The 20,060-nt window shown below is 47.5% G+C and overlaps 1 protein-coding gene across 1 annotated transcript; it reads left to right on the top strand.

The window, feature by feature from the left end:
• The first annotated feature begins 13,652 nt into the window (after window positions 1-13,652).
• Window positions 13,653-18,154, top strand: LOC123046593 (wall-associated receptor kinase 3). Its single transcript, XM_044469989.1, has 5 exons — window positions 13,653-14,598; window positions 15,161-15,316; window positions 15,607-15,630; window positions 15,717-15,872; window positions 16,717-18,154. Exons 1-5 carry the CDS (start codon window positions 13,653-13,655, stop codon window positions 17,937-17,939), a joined length of 2,505 nt encoding a protein of 834 aa, XP_044325924.1. The 3' UTR covers window positions 17,940-18,154.
• The last annotated feature ends 1,906 nt before the right edge of the window (window positions 18,155-20,060 follow it).

The following is a 20,060-nucleotide window of genomic DNA, read 5'->3' as shown; positions in this document are numbered from 1 at the left end:
GCCAAAAGTGATGCACAGTTTTCTAGGTCATCCTAAGGTCTTTGGATTAAATCATAAGTATTTGAGTTTGGGCATTTAAATTATATAAATTATTTTAAATGCTCAAATATTTCCAAACTAAAATGTTCCATGCTGTATATATTCCAGCTAGTGGCCATGAGCAGTTTGGGAAATTTAGGAGTTGTCTAGGTATTTTTAATAAGTCCACAAACCTACAGAATAAATAAAAAAATAGGAAATAGGGAAATCTTACCTGGCGCCACCTAGCAGGCCCACCTGCCGGCCCAGCCCAGCCACCGCTCCAGCGAGCTGCTTGGCTTGGCCAGGCAGGTAGGCAGCTGCTCGACGGCGAGCACAGCATGCGTGCCACGCAGCTGCCCGCCACCTCGCCGCTCCCCTCGTCCAGCTGATGACGGGGATCAACCCCTCTCCCTCTCCCTGACCTCGCAGACACCCGCTCCTCCCCCCAGCTCCTCTCCCTCGCTCTCCCGCGCCTTGCCCGACGCCACCGCCGCCGCACCCTCGCCGTAGTCGCGCTCTCCGTCAACCCCGCGCTACGCCACCGTGTCCAGGAGCTCCGCCGCCCTCCGCTCCTTCGAGCAAGCCGAGCCCCGAGCGCTCGCTTGCCCTGAAGCCACCGCCCCGACCTCGTTCGACCTCGCCACCGCCGGAGATCCCCTTCGCCGTCGCCGCCGCACCAGCTCATCCCCGACCGTGTCGTCTGCTCCCTCGAGATCGCCGTGAGCTTGGCTACCTCCTCCCCCTTCTCTTTCTCGCTCTCGTGCACCACCACGAGCATACGTAGCTCACCCGCACGCGTCGCCGCGGAGCTCGTCGCTGATGTGTCTCCGGCTAACCACCGGCCACCCCACCATGTCTAACGCACTCACCGCGTCCCCAGGGGCCCAACGCACCTCACCACGTGCCTCGCCGTGCCCCGTAGCCTCGGATTCGTCTTCACCCGACTCCGGCGACCGCCAAAGTCGTCGTCGGCGACGTCTCCAGCCACCCCGAGCTCAACCACCGCCACCAAGAGCTGCGGCTCGGTCCCAGCTACCTGTAGATGCTCTCCGCCGCCCATTTGGTCGCCGGAAAGCACAAAACCACTCTCGCCGCCGCGTTCGGCCTCGCCGGCGGCTAGACGCCGGCGTGTTTGACTTTGACTTTGACTAGGGTGGGTCCAGGTTGACTCCCCTGAGCCTATGACAAGTGGGGCCCCCTCTGCTAATTACCTCAGATTAATTTAAACTAAATTTAGTTATTATAATTAACTACTGACATGCGGGACCCACTGGTCAGTTTGACCTGGACCGGCCTGTTGACTTGCTGAGGTCATCATGACATCATGCTGACGCAGTAATCCTTTTCTGGAATTAAAATAAATCCAGAATGATTTATAAATTTCAGAAAATGATCTAAACTTGAAAAATTCATAGTAAATCAACCGTAGCTCCAAATGCAAAGTTTTATATATGAAAAATTATCAAAAAAATCCAATCTATCCACCTGTACTGGTTTCATGCATGTTTAAGCAAGATAACCTGAAGTTTAGTGCAGATCAAGTTAAAGCACTTAAAGGGGCCACATATGAGTTTGAAACTTGAATCTTTGATTCAAAATGGTTCAAACCCATCTGGTCTTAGTTGCATTAGCCCAACACACCCATTTTGCCATGTCTCATGCATGCATCATATTGTTGCATATTGTTTGGTGGTGTTGTGTATCGGTGCACTTGCGGCAGGTTCTGCCTCCGAGGAGTACCACGATTACCCTAGCGGAGATCAATATCAGTGCATCGACCCATCAGGCAAGCAACCAACCATTTGATCATATCGATACAATCCCATGTTCTCGCTTCTGCTCTCTTTTACTGCATTAAGACAACGCGTTTCAAACTGCTGTGTGCTACGGTAGTTGAACCCATTTCCTCTGCATGACCTGTCATTGCCACGGTAACTAGATGAAACCCACTAGCATGTGTAGGAGTTGGTTGAGCCTTATGTATGTGTTGTTCCTACCTTGCTATGCCTGCTATGCTTAGAGTTGTGTCAGGTCTGGTTCATCTGGGTGATGGGCTAGAGTGAAATGATCATGCCGGTAATGAGAGTGATGTGTTGAACACGATTTGGTAAAGGTATTGATGAGAGGCCATGTAGGAGTACATGGTGGGTTGTTTCATTGAAGCCGTCCTTAAGCACTGAGATCTGTATGTGTGATTTAAGAATCAGCTACTACCACGCATTGGGCCCGAAACCAATGGACCCTCTCGGCTTCTTAATCTCCCTTGTTCTCTGTCTAGGAGTTGCAACTAGTTTCTAGTGTTTGTAGGATATGTGTTGGAGGCCGTGGGCAGCGCTGACTCGAGGGGTGGGCTGTGATGCGGCAGATACACCGTGGCACGGTGTACCGGGCACCCGTTTGGTGTCTCGGGAACCCTGTTCACATCGTTTGGGGCTGTGAGCGAAACCCCGGCCGGATCTCCTCGCGGATGGAACCCGAATAGGCGATAAACCTGGACTAGGGACTTGAGTGATTAGGTAGGTCGTGGACGACACCCACGTTGGGCTTCCGCTTGAAGGTTGTCGAGTACATGTCGTGTAAACGGCGGTAAGTGGTGAGAGCGTGTGTGAAGAAGTACACCCCTGCAGGGTTAACATGATCTATTCGAATAGCCGCGTCCGCGGTAAAGGACTACTTGGTTGCCTATACAGTTCATATACAAGTAAATGGATACTTCTAAAAATCTCAAGATAAGCGTGAGTGCCGAGGATGGCTCTTCCGTAGGAAGGTGGAGGTGGATCCTCGGTGGTGTATTGAAGTGGTGAGTAGTGGACTCGTGTGTGCAAAACCATTTCAAGTTGGTGTATCGTAGGATAGCTTAGCCAAGAGTCAAAGCTGGCTTGCTGCAATAACTCCACCAACCCTTCTTGATAATGTGCATGTATGTAGGATCTGATGTAAGTCTTGCTGAGTACCTTTGTACTCATGTTGCTTTAATTTACATTTTTCAGAAGACGCTGCAACCCCTTCTGATGGGTTCTTCGTAGATGTTGACATCGATGAGTAGACTGAGGCCCAGGTGGTGATCCTGAGCTTGTGAAGGACCATGTAGTATAGCCAGGCTTCCCAAGCCTCTTTTATTTTACTAGTTGTCTGTACTCAGACAAGTTACTTCCGCTGTTGGCTTGTATGACTGTATGACCTGAATGCTAGGTCGTGTGACCCATACTTGTGTGTATGATATGTATGGCTCTCTGAGCCTTAAATAAAGTACTTGTGTCGTAGAGTCATGTTGTGATGCCTTGTTCTATTGCACATATCGAGCATATTGCGTGTATGATTGAAATGCTTGGTATGTGTGGGATCTGACTATCTAGTTGTTTATTCTTAGTAGCCTCTCTTACCGGGAAATGTCTCCTAGTGTTTCCACTGAGCCTTGGTAGCTTGCTACTGCTCCGGAACACTTTGGCTGGCCGGCATGTGTCCTTCGTTCCTGTGTCTGTCCCTTCGGGGAAATGTCACGCGATGGATACCGGAGTCCTGTTAGCCCGCTACAGCCCGGTTTACCGGAGTCCTGCTAGCCCAGTGCTACAGCCCGGATTCACTTGCTGATGACCGACACGTTCGATGCTGGGTCATGGATGCCTATCCCTGTAAGTCTGTGCCACTTTGGGTTTACGACTAGCCATGTCAGCCCGGGCTCCTTACCATATGGATGCTAGCGACACTATCATATACGTGTGCCAAAAGGTGCAAACGGTCCCGGGCAAAGGTAAGGCGACACCCGTGGGAATACCGTGCGTGAGGCCGCAAAGTGATATGAGGTGTTACATGCTAGATCGATGTGGTATCGAGTCGGGGTCCTGACAGGAAAGAGGGGAAGAGAGAGGGGGATAAGGAAAGAGGGAGGCGCCGCCCCCTCCCCTAGTCCAATTCGGCATCCTTCCCTAGTGGGAGGCACAACACTGATCGAGGGTCACCTTGTCGTCCATCAACCGGATAGTCACCCTCCACGAGCAGTCGGTGTTGGTCTTGAGCTTGAACTCTTCCGGCGCCGCCGCGAAGTCTTTGGTGAAGTCCAGGGGCATCGGGGTCCACTCAAGCTGAGGGGAAAGTATCACCTTGCAGAAGTGGGTTGGACCTCCCTCCTCATGGTAGTGGTCGTAGTTACGACGCTTGCCGCTAGAGGGCTCCTCCGACACAACGTCCTCATCAGTGACCACCTCCTCAGGCGTGGTCGGCACAACCTCCATGGCCGCACGACCTCCTTGCCCTTTTCCATGGGCGGAACCACCTCCTTGCCCTTGTTGTCCGTGTCGATGTGCATTATGAAGAGAGCGCATTATGAAGAGCACAAAGTTTCGAGGTTGATCGCCATTAAAACATATCATCTATAACCCCTTTATTTGCCCATCCTCACGGTCACTACTTACCGACCATCTCACTCAGTCATCTCTTTGTCTCTTACTCTTCCTCCTGTCTACCGCCATGAACTCCAGCAGCAACTCCAACCCCATCCCCAGCCCCTTCCCTTGGGGCATTGGATGGAGGGCTTTCTTCCTTGGGTGCTCGCTGAAGAAAATATGCCCTAGAGGCAATAATAAAGTTGTTATATTATATTTCCCCTGGGGGGTTCCGTTAACCCCCCCGGTGGTTATAATAGGAGGGAGGCACACCAACCCACCCCTAGAGGCAATATAATATAACAACTTTATTATTGCCTCTAGGCATATTTCCTTCAGCGAGCATCCGAGGAAGAAAGCCCTCCATCCAATGCCCCAAGGGAAGGGGATGGGGATGGGGTTGGAGTTGCTGCTGGAGTTCATGGCGGTAGACAGGAGGAAGAGTGAGAGACAAAGAGATGACTGAGTGAGATGGTGGGTAAGTAGTGACCGTGAGGGTGGGCAAATAAAGGGGTTATAGATGATATGTTTTAATGGCGATCAACCTCGAAACTGTGTGCTCTTCATAATGCGCTCTCTTCATAATGCACATCGACACGGACAACAAGGGCAAGGAGGTGGTTCCGCCCATGGAAAAGGGCAAGGAGGTCGTGTGGCCATGGAGGTTGTGCCGACTACGCCTAAGGAGGTGGCCACTGATGAGGACGTTGTGTCGGAGGAGCCCTCTAGCGGCAAGCGTCGTAACTACGACCACTACCATGAGGAGGGAGGTCCAACCCACTTCTGAAAGGTGATACTTTCCCCTTAGCTTGAGTGGACCCCGATGCCCCTGGACTTCACCAAACACTTCGCGGCGGCGCCGAAAGAGTTCAAGCTCAAGACGAACACCGACTGCTCGTGGAGGGTGACTATCCGGCTGATGGACGACAGGGTGATCCTCGATCAGTGTTGGCCCCCCTTCGTTGCCGTCCATCAGATCATGATCGGCTACATGGTGACGTTCAAGCTGCTCACTCCCGACACACTCAAGGTCACCGTCTTCAATGACGAAGGCATTGAAATGGTGACCAAGTGCGGCAAGCATGATGACGCCTTCGTCGTCAACGTCTAGGACTGCCCTTCCTATGCTCCAGCTGGTTTAGTTTCTTATCGTACTGTTTTGCATTTGAATTGATATGTTTAAGTGTGACACTTTATTTAAACTGCGGTTAGCTATGGTTTACAACTATCTTTTGTTGTGTATATGATTTTTTCTTCACGCCGTTGTGTGCTGATAACCTCACCACCTCGACAGAGAGGGTGCCAGACAACAGCCGTTGCATGGAACCAAACACCATGTAGTTGCTTAAGCCGAGCCAATGCAGACAACCAAACGGTAAGCCAAAGTTGCTCCCCTAATGCAAGAGGCCTAGAGGCGGGCAACCAAACAATGTGCAGATGTTGATTTTTTGCATGTTTTCTAACCCAGGCTCCGTTGAGCCAGGCTTGAGTTAGCCAGGCCACCCCCCCCCCTCTATTTTAACATCAAGGCACCGTATTTTTATGTCCCGTATTTTTTTATTACTTCATACGTAAGAAAACCTGTAATCGCCGTAAAAAATATTTTATGTTACGTAAAATTTCGAACGTAAAAGCAGAGTGTAAAATATACATAAAATGCAAAAAAATAGTCTTATAACTTATAGTTTTGCTTTCTTGTGCCAAATTTTACGTTGTGAATTAATATGAATGTAACAATTTGTATACCAAATTTAATTTATTTACGAAATGATTGTAAGATTACCTCGGGTGAAGAATAAATTATTCTGCATCCTGGATGATGAATAAGATTATATTTATTTATATATATATAGGGTGGGTCTATTATGATAACACCCTCTAGAGTCTTATTCTGCACTCCACTTCGGCTTATTCTGCTAACACTTCTGCCCTCCTTCGTTCACCTCACCCATACCGCACAACAACCGGAGAAAACTGCGCTAGCCCCCCCCCCCCCCCCCCCCCCGCACCCCACCTAGCGCTAGTTGCCCACCTTATTCCCCACCACCACCACTACCCACTGACGCACCTCCCCCACTCCCGCGGCACCCCACCTCCATCCTCCATCGCACCTCCGCCGATCCACCTTCTGCTCCGGCCGCGCGGCCTCCTCCCGGCCGTCGCCGCCTCGTCCCCGGCCTCGCTGCGTCCTCTCCGGCGCCGCAGCCATCTCCCCGGGCCTATGCCTCCTCTCTTGCATCGTGGCCTCCTCTCCGGCCTCGTGGCCTCCTCCGCCGCGCACCCGACCGGCGCCACCGGGGGGGGGGGTGCGACCTCTCCAGCTCCTATGGTGCCCGCGCGTATCTCCCCTCACCGTCGCACCGGCTCCATCTCCCGCTCATCACCCAACCTTTCCCAGCCCAGATCCGCCTCCATGGCGGCCGGATTCGCCTCGTCCCTCGGCATGGGGTCAACTTCGACCTTCCCCCATGGCTGCCCTCCCCATTCCATGATTCAGCACACTGATGAGTCTCCCCCCACTCTCCCTTGCCTCCCACCCCCGACCACCTCCCCCGCATGGTGGCTACCTCTCCCCTTCCAAGTGGCACCTGGCGGCGGGGAGCTGCTCTGATCAGCAAACAAGGGACAGCAAGGGGTGGCGAAGGCAACGGCGCCATGGCCTCACCCCTCCCCCTCTAAGCACCCCAACCTGCAGCTCTCCCATCGAGTGCAGTTCGCTGGCGGCGGTGGGTAAGGAAGGGCGAGTGGACTGCACCGTCGGATCCTAACTCCCTGCCGGATGTCTCGTCTCTCCCCCGCTGTGCCCCTTCTCCTTCTACTTCTACTCCGTCGGGGGCAAGGACGGGCTCTGCCGCACCGGGAGCAGTTCGCCGGGCCTGGGGCTGACGCCGGGAACGAGGGATCCCAGTCTGGCCTCCGCCCTGCTCTTGAGCCATGGAATAGCAGCGGGATCGAGATGCATCAGGCCTGGGAGCGTCTCCTTCGACTCTGTTAGCCAGGAGGTATCACTACTGGGAGGGCGTGAGCGGTTCGGTTGGCACTCCAGTGCAGCTCGGTTGGCGGATAGATGACGGCCGTAACCTATTGTGATGTAGATGGTTCGCCACGCTGGTTCCACACACCTGCCAATGAGCCGGCCACTGTCCCCGTCTTCCAACTCCACTCGTCCCTCGCTGGAGTAGCACGGGCATGGCGATGCAGTGCACTGCGATTTCGCGTGTAGTGTAGATCGGGCATCCTGTGAGGTCGCGGCTGTGAATTTTTTGGGTATAATTTTGCAGTTCAATGCCTTTGGCAAGTGGTTCGGCGGGCTTGCTCCTGTGCAGTGCGGCATGTGTGTTCGTGCAGTGCCCATGCAGTTTAGGCATGTGTGTTCACCTCGATGGCTCATCGTGTAGTTTACTCGATGCTCTCGTGTAGTGTTGATCGCATCTGCTTGCAGTCCCGCCGGATGCATGTGTAGTCTGCCTCCCGCCACTCAAATGCGTGCAGTACATTTTTTCATGGAAAAAGTTGGGCGACGCAGTTCCCTCCATTCATGTTTTGCATTTTTTGGAGAAAGGTTTTTGAAAGTGCAATCAGCTTGTGTAAAAAGAATATGTTTCATTACACCTATGTATGAAGTGCGATTTCTTTCGTGTGTTTGAAAAAATCAGTCGACTATATCAACACCTGCAGTGCATTTGGTCCTCAGATGTGGTTCATTTTTAAGAGTGATGTTGTTCACTTGTGCCCAAAAAATGGAAGTGCTAAAAATTTAGCGCAACAACAAAGATAGTAATGAGCTTCACTTCGATATATATCGAGGTTCACTTGCCTCCTCTCTGCGGTCCACTCTCGTTCATAAATTTTTTTTAAAAAAAGACAACAAAAACTCGTCTGAAAAAAATTTACGTTCGACAAAAGAAATCATGAAGTTCATTTGACTGTCTGTTGCAGTGCGGTTTTTAGTTTGAAGCAGTGCGTTCTTCTGTCCGACGACGATTTTGGTGTCACGAAAAAACAGAGTGTCCGCTTTTTCCTAATTTTAAAACTGCTCTTAAACCGTAAGGAATTAGAGAGTGTGTTCTACATGGAAAAGTTGCGTCTCATCGATACCTTTCCAACGGCATATCATTTGAATCATTTCGACAACCGGTTTGTAAAAATTTCAAGAAAAACGGCCGCTGCCGCTTGTCGTCCACCGCACGATTTTCAAAATTAACTAAAAACTATAAGAAATCTCAAAACCATTCCTACATACGAAAGTTGTGCCTTGTCCATAGCTTTCCAACGACATATTACACGCCTCGCTTCGACAAACGGTTCAAAAACTAGAGTGAAAACAGTACCGAAAATTTGAAAAAAAAATGAAAAACAGAATTCCGCGATTTAGTAAATTTGAAACTGCTCTTAAACTGTAAGGAATTAGAGAAAAGGTTATATATGAAAAAGATGCGCCTCGACGATATCTATCCAACAGCGTATCATTTGCTTTATTCCGACAACCGGTTTAGAAAAAAACTCAAAAAAACGCTCGCTGCCACTCATCATCCGCCACACTATTTTCAAAACTGCTTTTAAACCGTGTGGAATCTCGAAAAGTGTTCAACATGTCGAAGTTGCGCCTAATCCATAGCTTTTTAATGGTATATTACACGCCTCATTCCGATAAACGATTAAAAAATTAGAGCGAAAACAGTACCGAAAAAAATAACGCGTGCAGTTTTTTCCGACGAGAAGTTCACTCGTCTCTATTGTAGTGCTCGTCGTCAAGAAGGTGCAGTGCGCTTCTGTTGAGTGTGCAGTGCCGAAGTGGTGTGCAGAATAGTTATTCTGCTAATATTAGCAGAATAGACCGTCTGTATATGTATTAACTGGGGCACCTAGCTTCCTCTAACCCATTAGTGTGAGCTATACCCGCTAATGCATGGTGTGCATAACACGGTCAGATTGCTTTCCAAAAGAGAATTGCATGTTCTTTCCTCCTATTAATGAATTTCTTTCCAAATATATTTATATAATTTCCTTTTTATATATGTACGCACTATACTATCTAGTCAACCATACGGTGTAAATGCCTTCAGTACACTAACTTGACCTTTTATACTTTTTGTTGTACCATTGTTTCTCCGCCATTAGATTTTTAGGTATCATGTACCCAAACGACATGACGTCTGGCCTACGTACTATTCTGGGCCTGGAGTTTATATGCAGCTACCTTATAAAACAAGTAGTAATCCAAAATCTAGGTATATACATAGATACTTAAAATGAATACAATATACGTAAAACAAGTAATTGTCATGCCTCACAAAAATGATATTGCAAAAAATTACATTAATTTGGATTAGATAGTGTGGCATAACTAGAAATGATATAGCCAACATCTACTTATTATATCCAGGGGACTAATACCCATTTTTTCCCTTGAGTATATACCCAGCTATGTAGAAAAAGGTAGGAAAATATTGTACACACCCGGTCGACATATATACCGGCTATGTGAAAAAAGGTAGGAAAATATTGTACATACCCGGTTGACGTATATACCGGCTATGTGAAAAAATGTAGGAAAATGTTGTACATCCAATAATATACCTCAAATGAAAATATACCTAATGTGTCCGCGCACTTATATAACCGGCTGTGTGAAAATTCCTTGAAAAATATTGCACATACCCAGTCGACGTATGTACCTAAAATAAAATATTGTTACGTATATACCCGACAACATGAGGTATCTAATACGGGTATCAAATATATACCCAATATATTTCGAGTACATAAATATACCTAAGATATTTTACAAGTCATGTTTTAGATACTCGTATGTACAATAGTCATGTACTAAGACCTACGTACATTAAATTTTGCTTCTCTCTCCTATTAACATGCATGAATCTGGCCAATCCGGTAGAAAATGAATTAAATAAGGACCTCAATTATGTTTCCCGAAAAAATGCTAATTTATTATCTCTTAATTACACTTTCCATTTCAACATCGCCATACAAAAAAGAATTGGTAGGTAATCAACGTACACTTTCCAACAGAGGTATGCATGCATGATATTTTGGAATGTACTTCAATGACGTACGTGGGTATGCACATGCCACCTAACTATGGAAAGTACATTATAACCGGTGGAGGTATGCAAGGAAAATCTAAACTAATTCGTTAACGGGTGAAACCCGATAATCAATCTGCCCATCTCGTAAGCAAAGGCAACATTCAATCTAACAACATCTAGACAAGGTGCCTGGGCACCTAGGTGTCCCAAACTGCCGTCCATATATATGTTTTTAAGGCTTTCTTTGACTATTGATAAGATTAATAATATATAAGATGTATAATGTAAAAATTATATCATTGGAAGCTCCTTCCACGCATGAATTTAATGATATACTTTGTGTAACTTACATGTCATATATTATTGCTTTAACATGTGGTCAAAGTTGGCCTAAAAAATACATTAGACCGTATATATATGGATGAAGTGAGTAACAAAGATTTGTTGGCCGAAAGCAAGTTTAGCACACAACACAAAGCACACCACGCGCCACTAGCAGACTAGCTCGGCGATCACATCCAGCAAACTTTGCCGTCTGGGCAAGGGCGGCATGTGGCGGTGGTCGCTTCGTCGCCTCAAACACTGAACTGCTGTCCGATCCCCACAGTTGGTGAAATGCCACCAAGTCTTTATATGTTGGACTTGAGTTCGTTAGGGCATGTATAATGATGCAATCTTACGTGTGCACTATCATATCAACCATTGTATCTGCACTTAAAAATCATCTGAACCACCGTAAAAGTATAGCAGAGTTGTGTGTGGTTACTTGTGATGTACCGCCGGGGCGTGTGCACGTAGATGTGTATCCGCCGTTCAAGAGCATCGCGCAAAGCTAAGGTCAAGCCATTTTCCACAGGGTGTGGGCAAAGGAAGGCGCCGATGACGATGACGATGGGCGAGGCGGAAAGTGCCACCAAAAGCAACGCTCCCTCCATTCAACAACATAGTGATTTTGTAAGAGAAATTCCACAGTGTAAGCAACGAGCCAACCGTGGTGGACCTGAACAGTGACATCTTGTCACGGGCACCATATTTTCTCAGTTGTCGGAACGTATGGTCTTGAATCCCATTTCGACCTTATGCATTGACCCGCACGAACAAGGCCGGTCTTCGCCGTGGCTGTGATGCAGTATTTACAGTTGTTGCCATTTCCTTCCGAGTGACAGTAATTGGGACATTGACAGAGACTGCGAAATTGCATTACAGCACACGCAGATTGAGATTACTGAAAAGATAGGGAACGTGATATCAAACCATAACTTGTATCTGTGCTTGATTCTCAGTTGATCAAGGTAAAGGATTGTAAATTCGACCAGAGATGAAGTCAGCCCCCTGGTCATCGTTAAGCACGTGTCACCTGCCGACGACTCTGAAAGAGACACATGTGTCACCTGCCGAGCGCATCGAACCTAATCTGTTGATGGAGGGATGTACCATACCACCACCTTCCTCAGAAAGGTCGTCACCGCCTCGAGATCCAGACTCTGATTCACCCGCACGACCATGGAGTCCGCCACCATCGAAGAAGAGGGGTTGCCGCCTCGATTCCGGGTGCTACAGGAAGCACCTACCTCCACACCAGCCATTGTCGTCGCCCATGCAATGGCAACCGCGGTCGCAACCGTCAGATCCAGACACACGGTCCTGAATCCCTCGTGTGCCGCCCCATGGTCAGCCGCGCATGACCTCCCATCACTATTACGAGAAGGCCACCACCAGCTCCGCTGCCCGAGGCCGCCGCCCTGGCATTCGCCGCCGCGTCGCCAGACGGCCATGCCGGGCTGGGAGACATGTCACCACCGCCGCATGGAACAGCCTCCACAGCCACGATGTAACTGGTCGTTTGCGGCCCGTGCCACCCGTAGGTCAGATCTAGTTACCGCCGCCGGTCCCCGAGCACGCTCTGACCCATGTTGCCCGACGCGCACCCGCCACACCACCGTCGCTGGCTTGTTCCGGCGCGCGCCGCAATCCGACCAAGCAGCCCCGGCCCGTGGCGAGTCCACCACGCAAGAGGACGATGGATGGCGGCGGTTAGGTTTTTCCTCCTGTCGCTCGCTAGAGGGACGGGGGATTTCTTCTCTTCCATATACCATATAGTACTCAACCATTGGTCAATAACAAGAATTACTGTGCATTCATCACTAATCATACAAGTATGATGCGGTAACTTGGGTGTGAGCTTGTGATGTGCCGCCGTGGCGTGCACAAGTAGACGTGTATGCATCGTGCAAGAGCATCGTGCAAAGCTAAGGTCAAGCCATTTTCCACAGGTTCTGGGCAAAGGAAGGCACCGATTATGATGGGAGAGGCAGAGAGTGCCAACAAAAGCAACGCTCGCCGCATCTTTTTTCCGAAGCTACTACCACTACAGACTGCAGTAGCAACGAGCCAACCGTGGTGGGCCTGAACAATGACATCCAAGTTACGGGTAGCTTGGGCGTCAAAAAATAAAAAAAGGTTACTGGTAGCATCTTTGCATCAGTTGTCGCCTCCTAATGTACGCTAGGCCTTTGTGAAAACGGACGTCGATCTCAACTTTATGCATTGACTCATGACACCAGCAAGGCCGGTCTTCGCCGTGCCTGCCATCCACTATTTACAGATGTGGCCATTTCCTTCCGAGCGACAATTATTGAAGAGAATTGACATCTCTCCAGAGACTGTGAAATTGCACGTAAAGCAGGGAACGTGAGGGATGAATTATCAAACTAGAATAACTTACATTTCTGCTTAGTTCTCATTTCGTCAAGGTCTTCGTGAAGAAAGAGGTCTGCGAGGACTGAACCTCAGGTTTATCTATGAGACCTCAGGTTTATATGGTTTTCGGCCCGGTTTCCCTCATAAACGGGATCAACTTGTTTAAGTTTTTGATCCGGTTTCCCTTATAAACTGGATCAGCCAAAGCTTAAGGGGTGACTCTTGGCTTTGACAGCTTTTTGAGCAATATATTCAGGTGGGGATCCTCTCCCCCTGGTGACCGTTCAAAAAAAAAAAAACCTCAGGTTTATATACATGCATCAGGAGGGAAGAAATTTCTTTGTTCTATAGATACAGAAGAGACACATAAACCTGAGGGCTTTTTGCACAAAACCACCTAGGCGATGTGAGGCCAGGATATCAGGAAGCTAGAAAGAAAGGTCGATGTTCGAACAAAGCATAGCCACCACACCGTGCACAAACGAGAGGAAGAGGCGACATGCCATGCCGAAGGGAGAGCAGATCAGCCATGTCCGCATGGCGGCTCCGCCCGTTCATGCTCTTCCTCTTCCTCTTGTCAGTGTTGCCCCATGGCACACTCTCACAGATAGCGCTGCCGCCACCGTCACCACCGTCTAGGGTGGCGCCGAACATAACATGCGACAGCATCCAGTATCCATTTGGCGTCAAAGGCAAAGCCCTGCAACCAGGCTTCGAGGTAACGTGCGGCCGAAACAAGGAGGCCATGTTGCAGATCGACAAGCATAGCTATAAAATCGACTATGTGTCGGTGGAAGAAGGCTCCGTCGTCGTCTCAGCCGGGCCCATCCACCAAGTCTGCTACGACAACAAAGGTAAGCAGATGAAGGCCACGGGAATCGGCAATATCAGCTTGGAGCAGACGCCCTTCACCTTCTCCAAGAGCAATAAGCTGGTGGCCACTGGATGCAACTACAGGCTAGTTGCTAAGTTCAGTAACTCGTCGGCCGGTGAAACTATCTGCTACGTCTACTGTGACGAAAGCTCCAGCACCGTCGATTGTATTCGTGGGGTAGCATGCTGCGAGGTCCCCATGCCGATGAACACCACTCGAGAGTTCACCTTCAAGTTCGACAAGATAGAAGAGCAAGACATGGGCAGAGAGGACGGCACTTGTAGCGCTGCCTTCTTCCTCGACCAAGGCGAGCAAGTCTTCATGGGTGGCAGAGGCGGTGTCCAGAGGCCGCTGCCGCTGAAAGACATGTTGTTGCCGGCTGGTGACCACAGGATGAGCTTGGATTGGACAATTGGACACAGCACATGCCACCAGGCTTCGACCCACAACTTGGCGCGAAGGTACTGCAACAACATGAGCGGGTGTATTGACGCACCCAGTGGAGCGGGCCATCTCTGCAAGTGCCGCGCAGGGTATGACGGGAATCCGTATGCTCCCGATGGATGTGTAGGTAAGTATTTCTTCACCATCTGAGAGATATCCATGGCCTATAATACTGAATTTAATTTCACCTGCAATTTCACATGAAAGCACACAAATTCACCTAAGGTCTTGTAATTTAGCCTAGGTAGATTAACAAACATGTTTTTTTTTTTGAAAGGCAACCACCATGGTTCCATTACTATATCTTTATTAGCTCAACCGGATGAAGAGATTGAAATCTAGGCAAGAAAGCTACCACACAATCAAGAAACAAAGTTGAGTGGTTTTGGTTTCTACAACATCCTGGCGTTTCTGAAATTATCCTGTGGAACAGCAATCATCAGCAAAAGCCTAGAAAAAATACATGGTCCCGGAGAGAACTATTGAAGGCCGAGACAGAACGAGTATAAATCGGTTTCATCACTTGCATAAATGGAACTAACTGTATATAAAATTATAAACCACTGGGTAAACTACCGAACAGGACAATCAGGTTCAGCAGTATAAGAAATTCTATTACTCAGCCTGTTTTTATGAATAGAAATATGCCTCTCTGATTTCTGAAATGAAGTGTTGCACTGTTGGTTTAGATATCGATGAATGCCGGACTCCCGACAGCAACAATTGCACCTTTCAAGACTTCTGCCACAACACCGACGGGGGTTTTACTTGCTCGTGTCCCAATGGCTGGATCGGTGACGGTTACATGACAGGGACAAACTGCACTGAGGCACTCAGTCCATCTGGTAATATCTAACACTTTATATTTAGAAAGAACAACCAAAACGTATGTTGCCCAAATGTACTTAACATTTCGCACAATATCAAAAGCTACAACTAAGCTACTTTTATGCATAATCTCTGTTCCTTTTTACATGTTCTGAACATGGATGCAGTCTCCAATGTATACCTTTGACCATTGTCTTTAACAATTGCTCCCTCCGTCCATAATATAAGATTGTTGAATTAATTAAAAGAGAATAAGTAATGAAATTAAAGTATTAGATCTAATATCGACCATTCTCTTCAAATGCAGGTTCCCCTATGCAACAACCACAAGGTATGATAACAAAATCATATTTGCTAACCAGTGACACCAGAGGACTAAATTATTAGTGCCATTGACGATTTATGGCTATCTATTAGGTCTGAATGACTGCGATCATCCAGAAAAGAACCCCTGCACATACCCAGCGTACTGCAGTGATGAGCAAGGGGTAGTTGTGTGTGATTGTCCTTTCGGCATGAGTGGGAATGGCAGGAAAATGGGAAGTGGGTGCTTTCCCATATATATTGCTTTGGGTAACGTACTCAACACACCTGGCATTACCAATTCTGATTATTATATTTTTGTTTTTACTTCAATCTTATCCTATTGAGGCAATTCAGATAAAGAGGTTTTGCAATGGGGCCATGGTGTGTTCTGATGGAGTACAGTGTTTACACGTACGATAATTCATAACAGAGTTCAGTACCTAACCCAAGAAAAAGTGTTAAAATATCTTCGCGCGGGTGGGAATAGAGCTCACACAAGCAGATACACAAAAACTAGGAGCAGCTACAAAATTTTGTGATAAATTTGCAATTTATAAAGCTCTAAAAGGACAGGCTCGGTGTATGCCAAATTGTTTTTTAGCCCCTTGTCCTTACATTTTTACCACAGACCACAAAATGATAATTCTACCAAATTTACATGTGCATAGAGTGTTCACACATCTACTCCCTCTGATCCATATTAGTACATGTTTTGGGTTTTTCTTTTAAAAGAACTAGTAAACACACCTTTTCTTCGAATACAGTGTGTACGGGCACCTGAGCTCCAAAAATCTGTGTCTCTGTACAGCTCTTATGATGGCTCATATGAATGGCCAATGAACTACAGCCATAAAATATTTTGCAAGTTTACATAGAGTGTTCATGATTTATGACTATAAGAGAAGGTTACCTGGATCAAACACACCTTCCCTAATGGCTAGTGTCAAGGAGATTTGATAGCTTATGCTTGTCCTAGAGATTATGTCAAGATAGCATATGTATGAGAGTAATCAAAAGTAACTTGGTAGCTATCAGCATTTTTTACTAAAATGTTACTTCCACACGTGGTACATGCAGAACGAAGACTTAGCTTTTCATCCAATATTTGCAGGTGTTGGTCTTGCACTTGTGGTTATAATATCTAGCACAGCTCTGTGCTGCTACTGGGGCATGAAGAGAAGAAATGTGAGAAGAAAGAGAGCTGAGTTATTCCGTAAGAATGGAGGTTTGCTGTTGCAGCAGAGATTTACGGCAATCACATCTCATGGTAAGGACTCTTCAGCAAAGATATTCAGTGCGGAAGAGCTCAAGACTGCAACTAACAACTATAACGAGACTCGAATTCTTGGCCGAGGTGCATATGGCACAGTGTACAAGGGTGTTCTTCCAGATGAGACTGTGGTTGCTGTAAAGAAGTCTAGGGTGTTTGATGAGAGCCAGGTGGAACAATTTGTCAATGAGATTACCATCTTATCACAGACCGATCACCCGAATGTTGTCAAGCTTTTGGGATGTTGTCTAGAGATAGAAGTTCCCTTGTTGGTATATGAGTTCATACCCAATGGAACACTCTTTCAGCACATCCACAACAGAAGTGCACCTCGCTCCTTAACATGGGAGGATACCTTAAGGATAGCTGCAGAAGCAGCAGAAGCACTTGCCTACCTCCATTCCACATCTTCTATACCAATTATTCACAGGGATATCAAATCAAGCAACATATTGTTGGATGAGAACTTTGTGGCCAAAATATCAGATTTTGGTGCATCAAGATCAGTTCCATTTGATCAAACTCATGTAACTACCCTTATTCAAGGTACTATAGGTTACCTCGATCCTGAATATTTTCAAAGCAGCCAGCTCACAGAGAAGAGTGATGTCTACAGTTTTGGAGTAGTTCTTGCAGAACTATTGACAAGGCAGAAGCCCATTTCTGTAGGCAGGCCAGAGGAATCATGCAACTTAGCAATGCATATGGTGATTCTAGTTAATGAAGGGCGCCTACTTAAGGAGATAGAGCCAGACATTTTGGCAGAAGCAGGTGAAGAGCAGCTCTATGCAGTTGCGCAGCTCTCTGTGAGATGCTTAAATATGAATGGACAAGAACGACCCATCATGAAGGAGGTTGCATCAGTTTTAGAGGGGCTAAGAAGGTCATTCACCAATAACAAGGAGCAAACTAGGAGAAGAACAGATGAATCTGCACAGAAATATAATGAACAAGGGCGCCTTCTACGTGAGGCAAGCTCGACTTCCAGCCTGCACTATTCAGAAGGAAGTACACAGTTGAGCATGGAGGCTGAAATGAAAGCTTCTTGTCACACTCCAAGATGACGCTTCTCATAATATTTAAATGTAAGTTGACATATCAAGACAATGTGTAATATATATAGTTATGGAGAATCATGTAAAATAGCTCAGAGTGGTCGCTATTACTTATTTATAGGTCAACAATCACCACAGGAGAAATTCTTGATATCCCAACTGTGGGTTAAGATTCAGTTCTACTTTAGAGATTTACACCAACTGAATATGGTAACCATGTTCAGGATATCACCATATCGGTCGGGTGCTGAGTAGGGAATAGGCAAATTTTCCAGTTAATCGGATGATAAATGAGTTAATCGGCTATTCGGTGACCCACCGATTAACAGACCAAGATGCCGATTAACTAGCTGATATTCACATTTGTTCCTTAAGTTTGATCTAAATCAAGCATTAAAAACCCTCTCACCTGACTGACATCGACATGTATGCAAAACCAGGGGAATGCAGAGTGCCCGTGAAAATGTAGTGCACACGCCTAATTGGCCCCTCAGGATTAGGTTGTCAATTATGCAGCTAGTCCATTGTTAAAACAAAGTACTATGTTGATTTGAAGCCAATGCATTGGGTTGCGCCGTTCCAAGTCCTATTAGCACTTGAGGCCCAGCTTAACGATGGATATTCACACAACCAGTGAGTCTAGTATATATGTATTTCGGTGATTGTCACACATACAGACCACTGATCATGGATTTGTGGCTTCATGGGTATAATTTTACCACCTTAAAGCATAATCCGCCTAAATCGTAGATGAAAGTATGCAGGATGTGAGTAATAATACATTTCTTTTCCCTGAGTAAGTAGCCGTATCAACCTAGTTTGATCAATACATTTACCTAACATCACGACTGGGCTTCAAAATAAAACATATACTCCTACTTTGGTACAAGCGACTCACCCAGGCCTCTTGCATTCCACCGCGGAAGAAGCCAATAGCAGTTCCAAAATATAGAGATAAAGATCCTAGGTTGTAGCGCCTTACCTCGCTGCCATGGCGCCAGGCACTGGGGCTCCGGCGCGGCTCCGACCCTGGCCTCCCTGAGCAAGCTCCAGCCTCATCACCGCCCACATCCCCCCAGCCCCTCCCGGAGACGCGTTACTCGGGCCTACACTTGCCTCCCCGTCCCCGGACCTCGGCCCGTGAGGGCACGGTGAGACAACCTCCCACGACCGCGGTCGAGGGTCGACGGCTCGAGGCCAGCCGCTTCCTCGTCGTCTCCGGCGACGCCCACCCGCGTCCAGTCCATCCCCTAACCTTGGCGAAGCCGGTGCCGAGGAGGGACGGCGCGCGAGGGCCGCTGGGGGGTGGTGGGTAAGCGGCATTGCGGCCGACGGGAGGCGACGATGTGGGGGATGTGGCCGCCGTGCCATTCCGACAGAGGAGGAGATTTTTTTTTTCCTTTTTGAGACAAGGAGGAGGAGTTTTTTTTTTAGCAAAACAAGGAGGGGAGTTTTTTTTTAGGTTAAACCAAAGCTTTATTGCTTATAGTCCGCATGATGTGGGGATAAAACGGATCATGAGGTTCGGACAACCAAACATGTTGCCCCTGATCCAATGAATGGAAAAACTTGGCTAACCTATCTGCATCTGTGTTCGAAGCTCTACCATCAAAAATAAATTTACAATAAAAAGTTAACGATTTAAGCTTAATCTCGCTATCCAGAGCTTCCTTTGTCAATATCGCTAACCGCCGGTTTCGAATCCGAGGCCATGACAAAAATTTGGAGCATAAGATCTTGCGCTAGGAATAAATCCTCCCAGCAAACAATCACCTCCAACGTCACCAAATCAGTTATATCTGTGATCACCAGAGCTGAGCTATCCAAGTAGTTGCCCGCCCCATCTCGACACACTGCCATTGCTGCACCCATGGGCTCTAGAGGTACCCGCGTCAATGTGAAGCCTGTAACTAAAAACTGTTAGCCCCGTCACGAAGGTGAGGCCCGTGACCCTGAAAACTATGAAGCCCAAAAAGAAGAGAAATATTTTTTTTGCTGGCAATCCTTAACATGTGGTGTTGGTTCCACAAGGGAGAAAAAAAGGTTCTGAAAAAATAGGGATGGCTCGTTTTTTATAAAATGGGTTGGGGCGAATCAAATTGTGTTAGATGGTTAGGAGGGCAATGGTAT

Source organism: Triticum aestivum, chromosome 2B (assembly GCF_018294505.1).
Source record: "Triticum aestivum cultivar Chinese Spring chromosome 2B, IWGSC CS RefSeq v2.1, whole genome shotgun sequence".
Classification (NCBI taxonomy): Eukaryota; Viridiplantae; Streptophyta; class Magnoliopsida; order Poales; family Poaceae; genus Triticum; species Triticum aestivum.
This window is presented reverse-complemented; position numbering and strand designations above follow the sequence as displayed.

Bases quoted from the DNA above. Each gene is read 5' to 3' on its own strand.
- LOC123046593 (XM_044469989.1), top strand. From the start codon at position 13,653: ATGCCATGCCGAAGGGAGAGCAGATCAGCCATGTCCGCATGGCGGCTC. The intron at 14,599-15,160 runs GTAAGTATTTCT...CTGTTGGTTTAG, and splicing joins TGCTCCCGATGGATGTGTAG to ATATCGATGAATGCCGGACT. The intron at 15,631-15,716 runs GTATGATAACAA...GCTATCTATTAG, and splicing joins CCCTATGCAACAACCACAAG to GTCTGAATGACTGCGATCAT.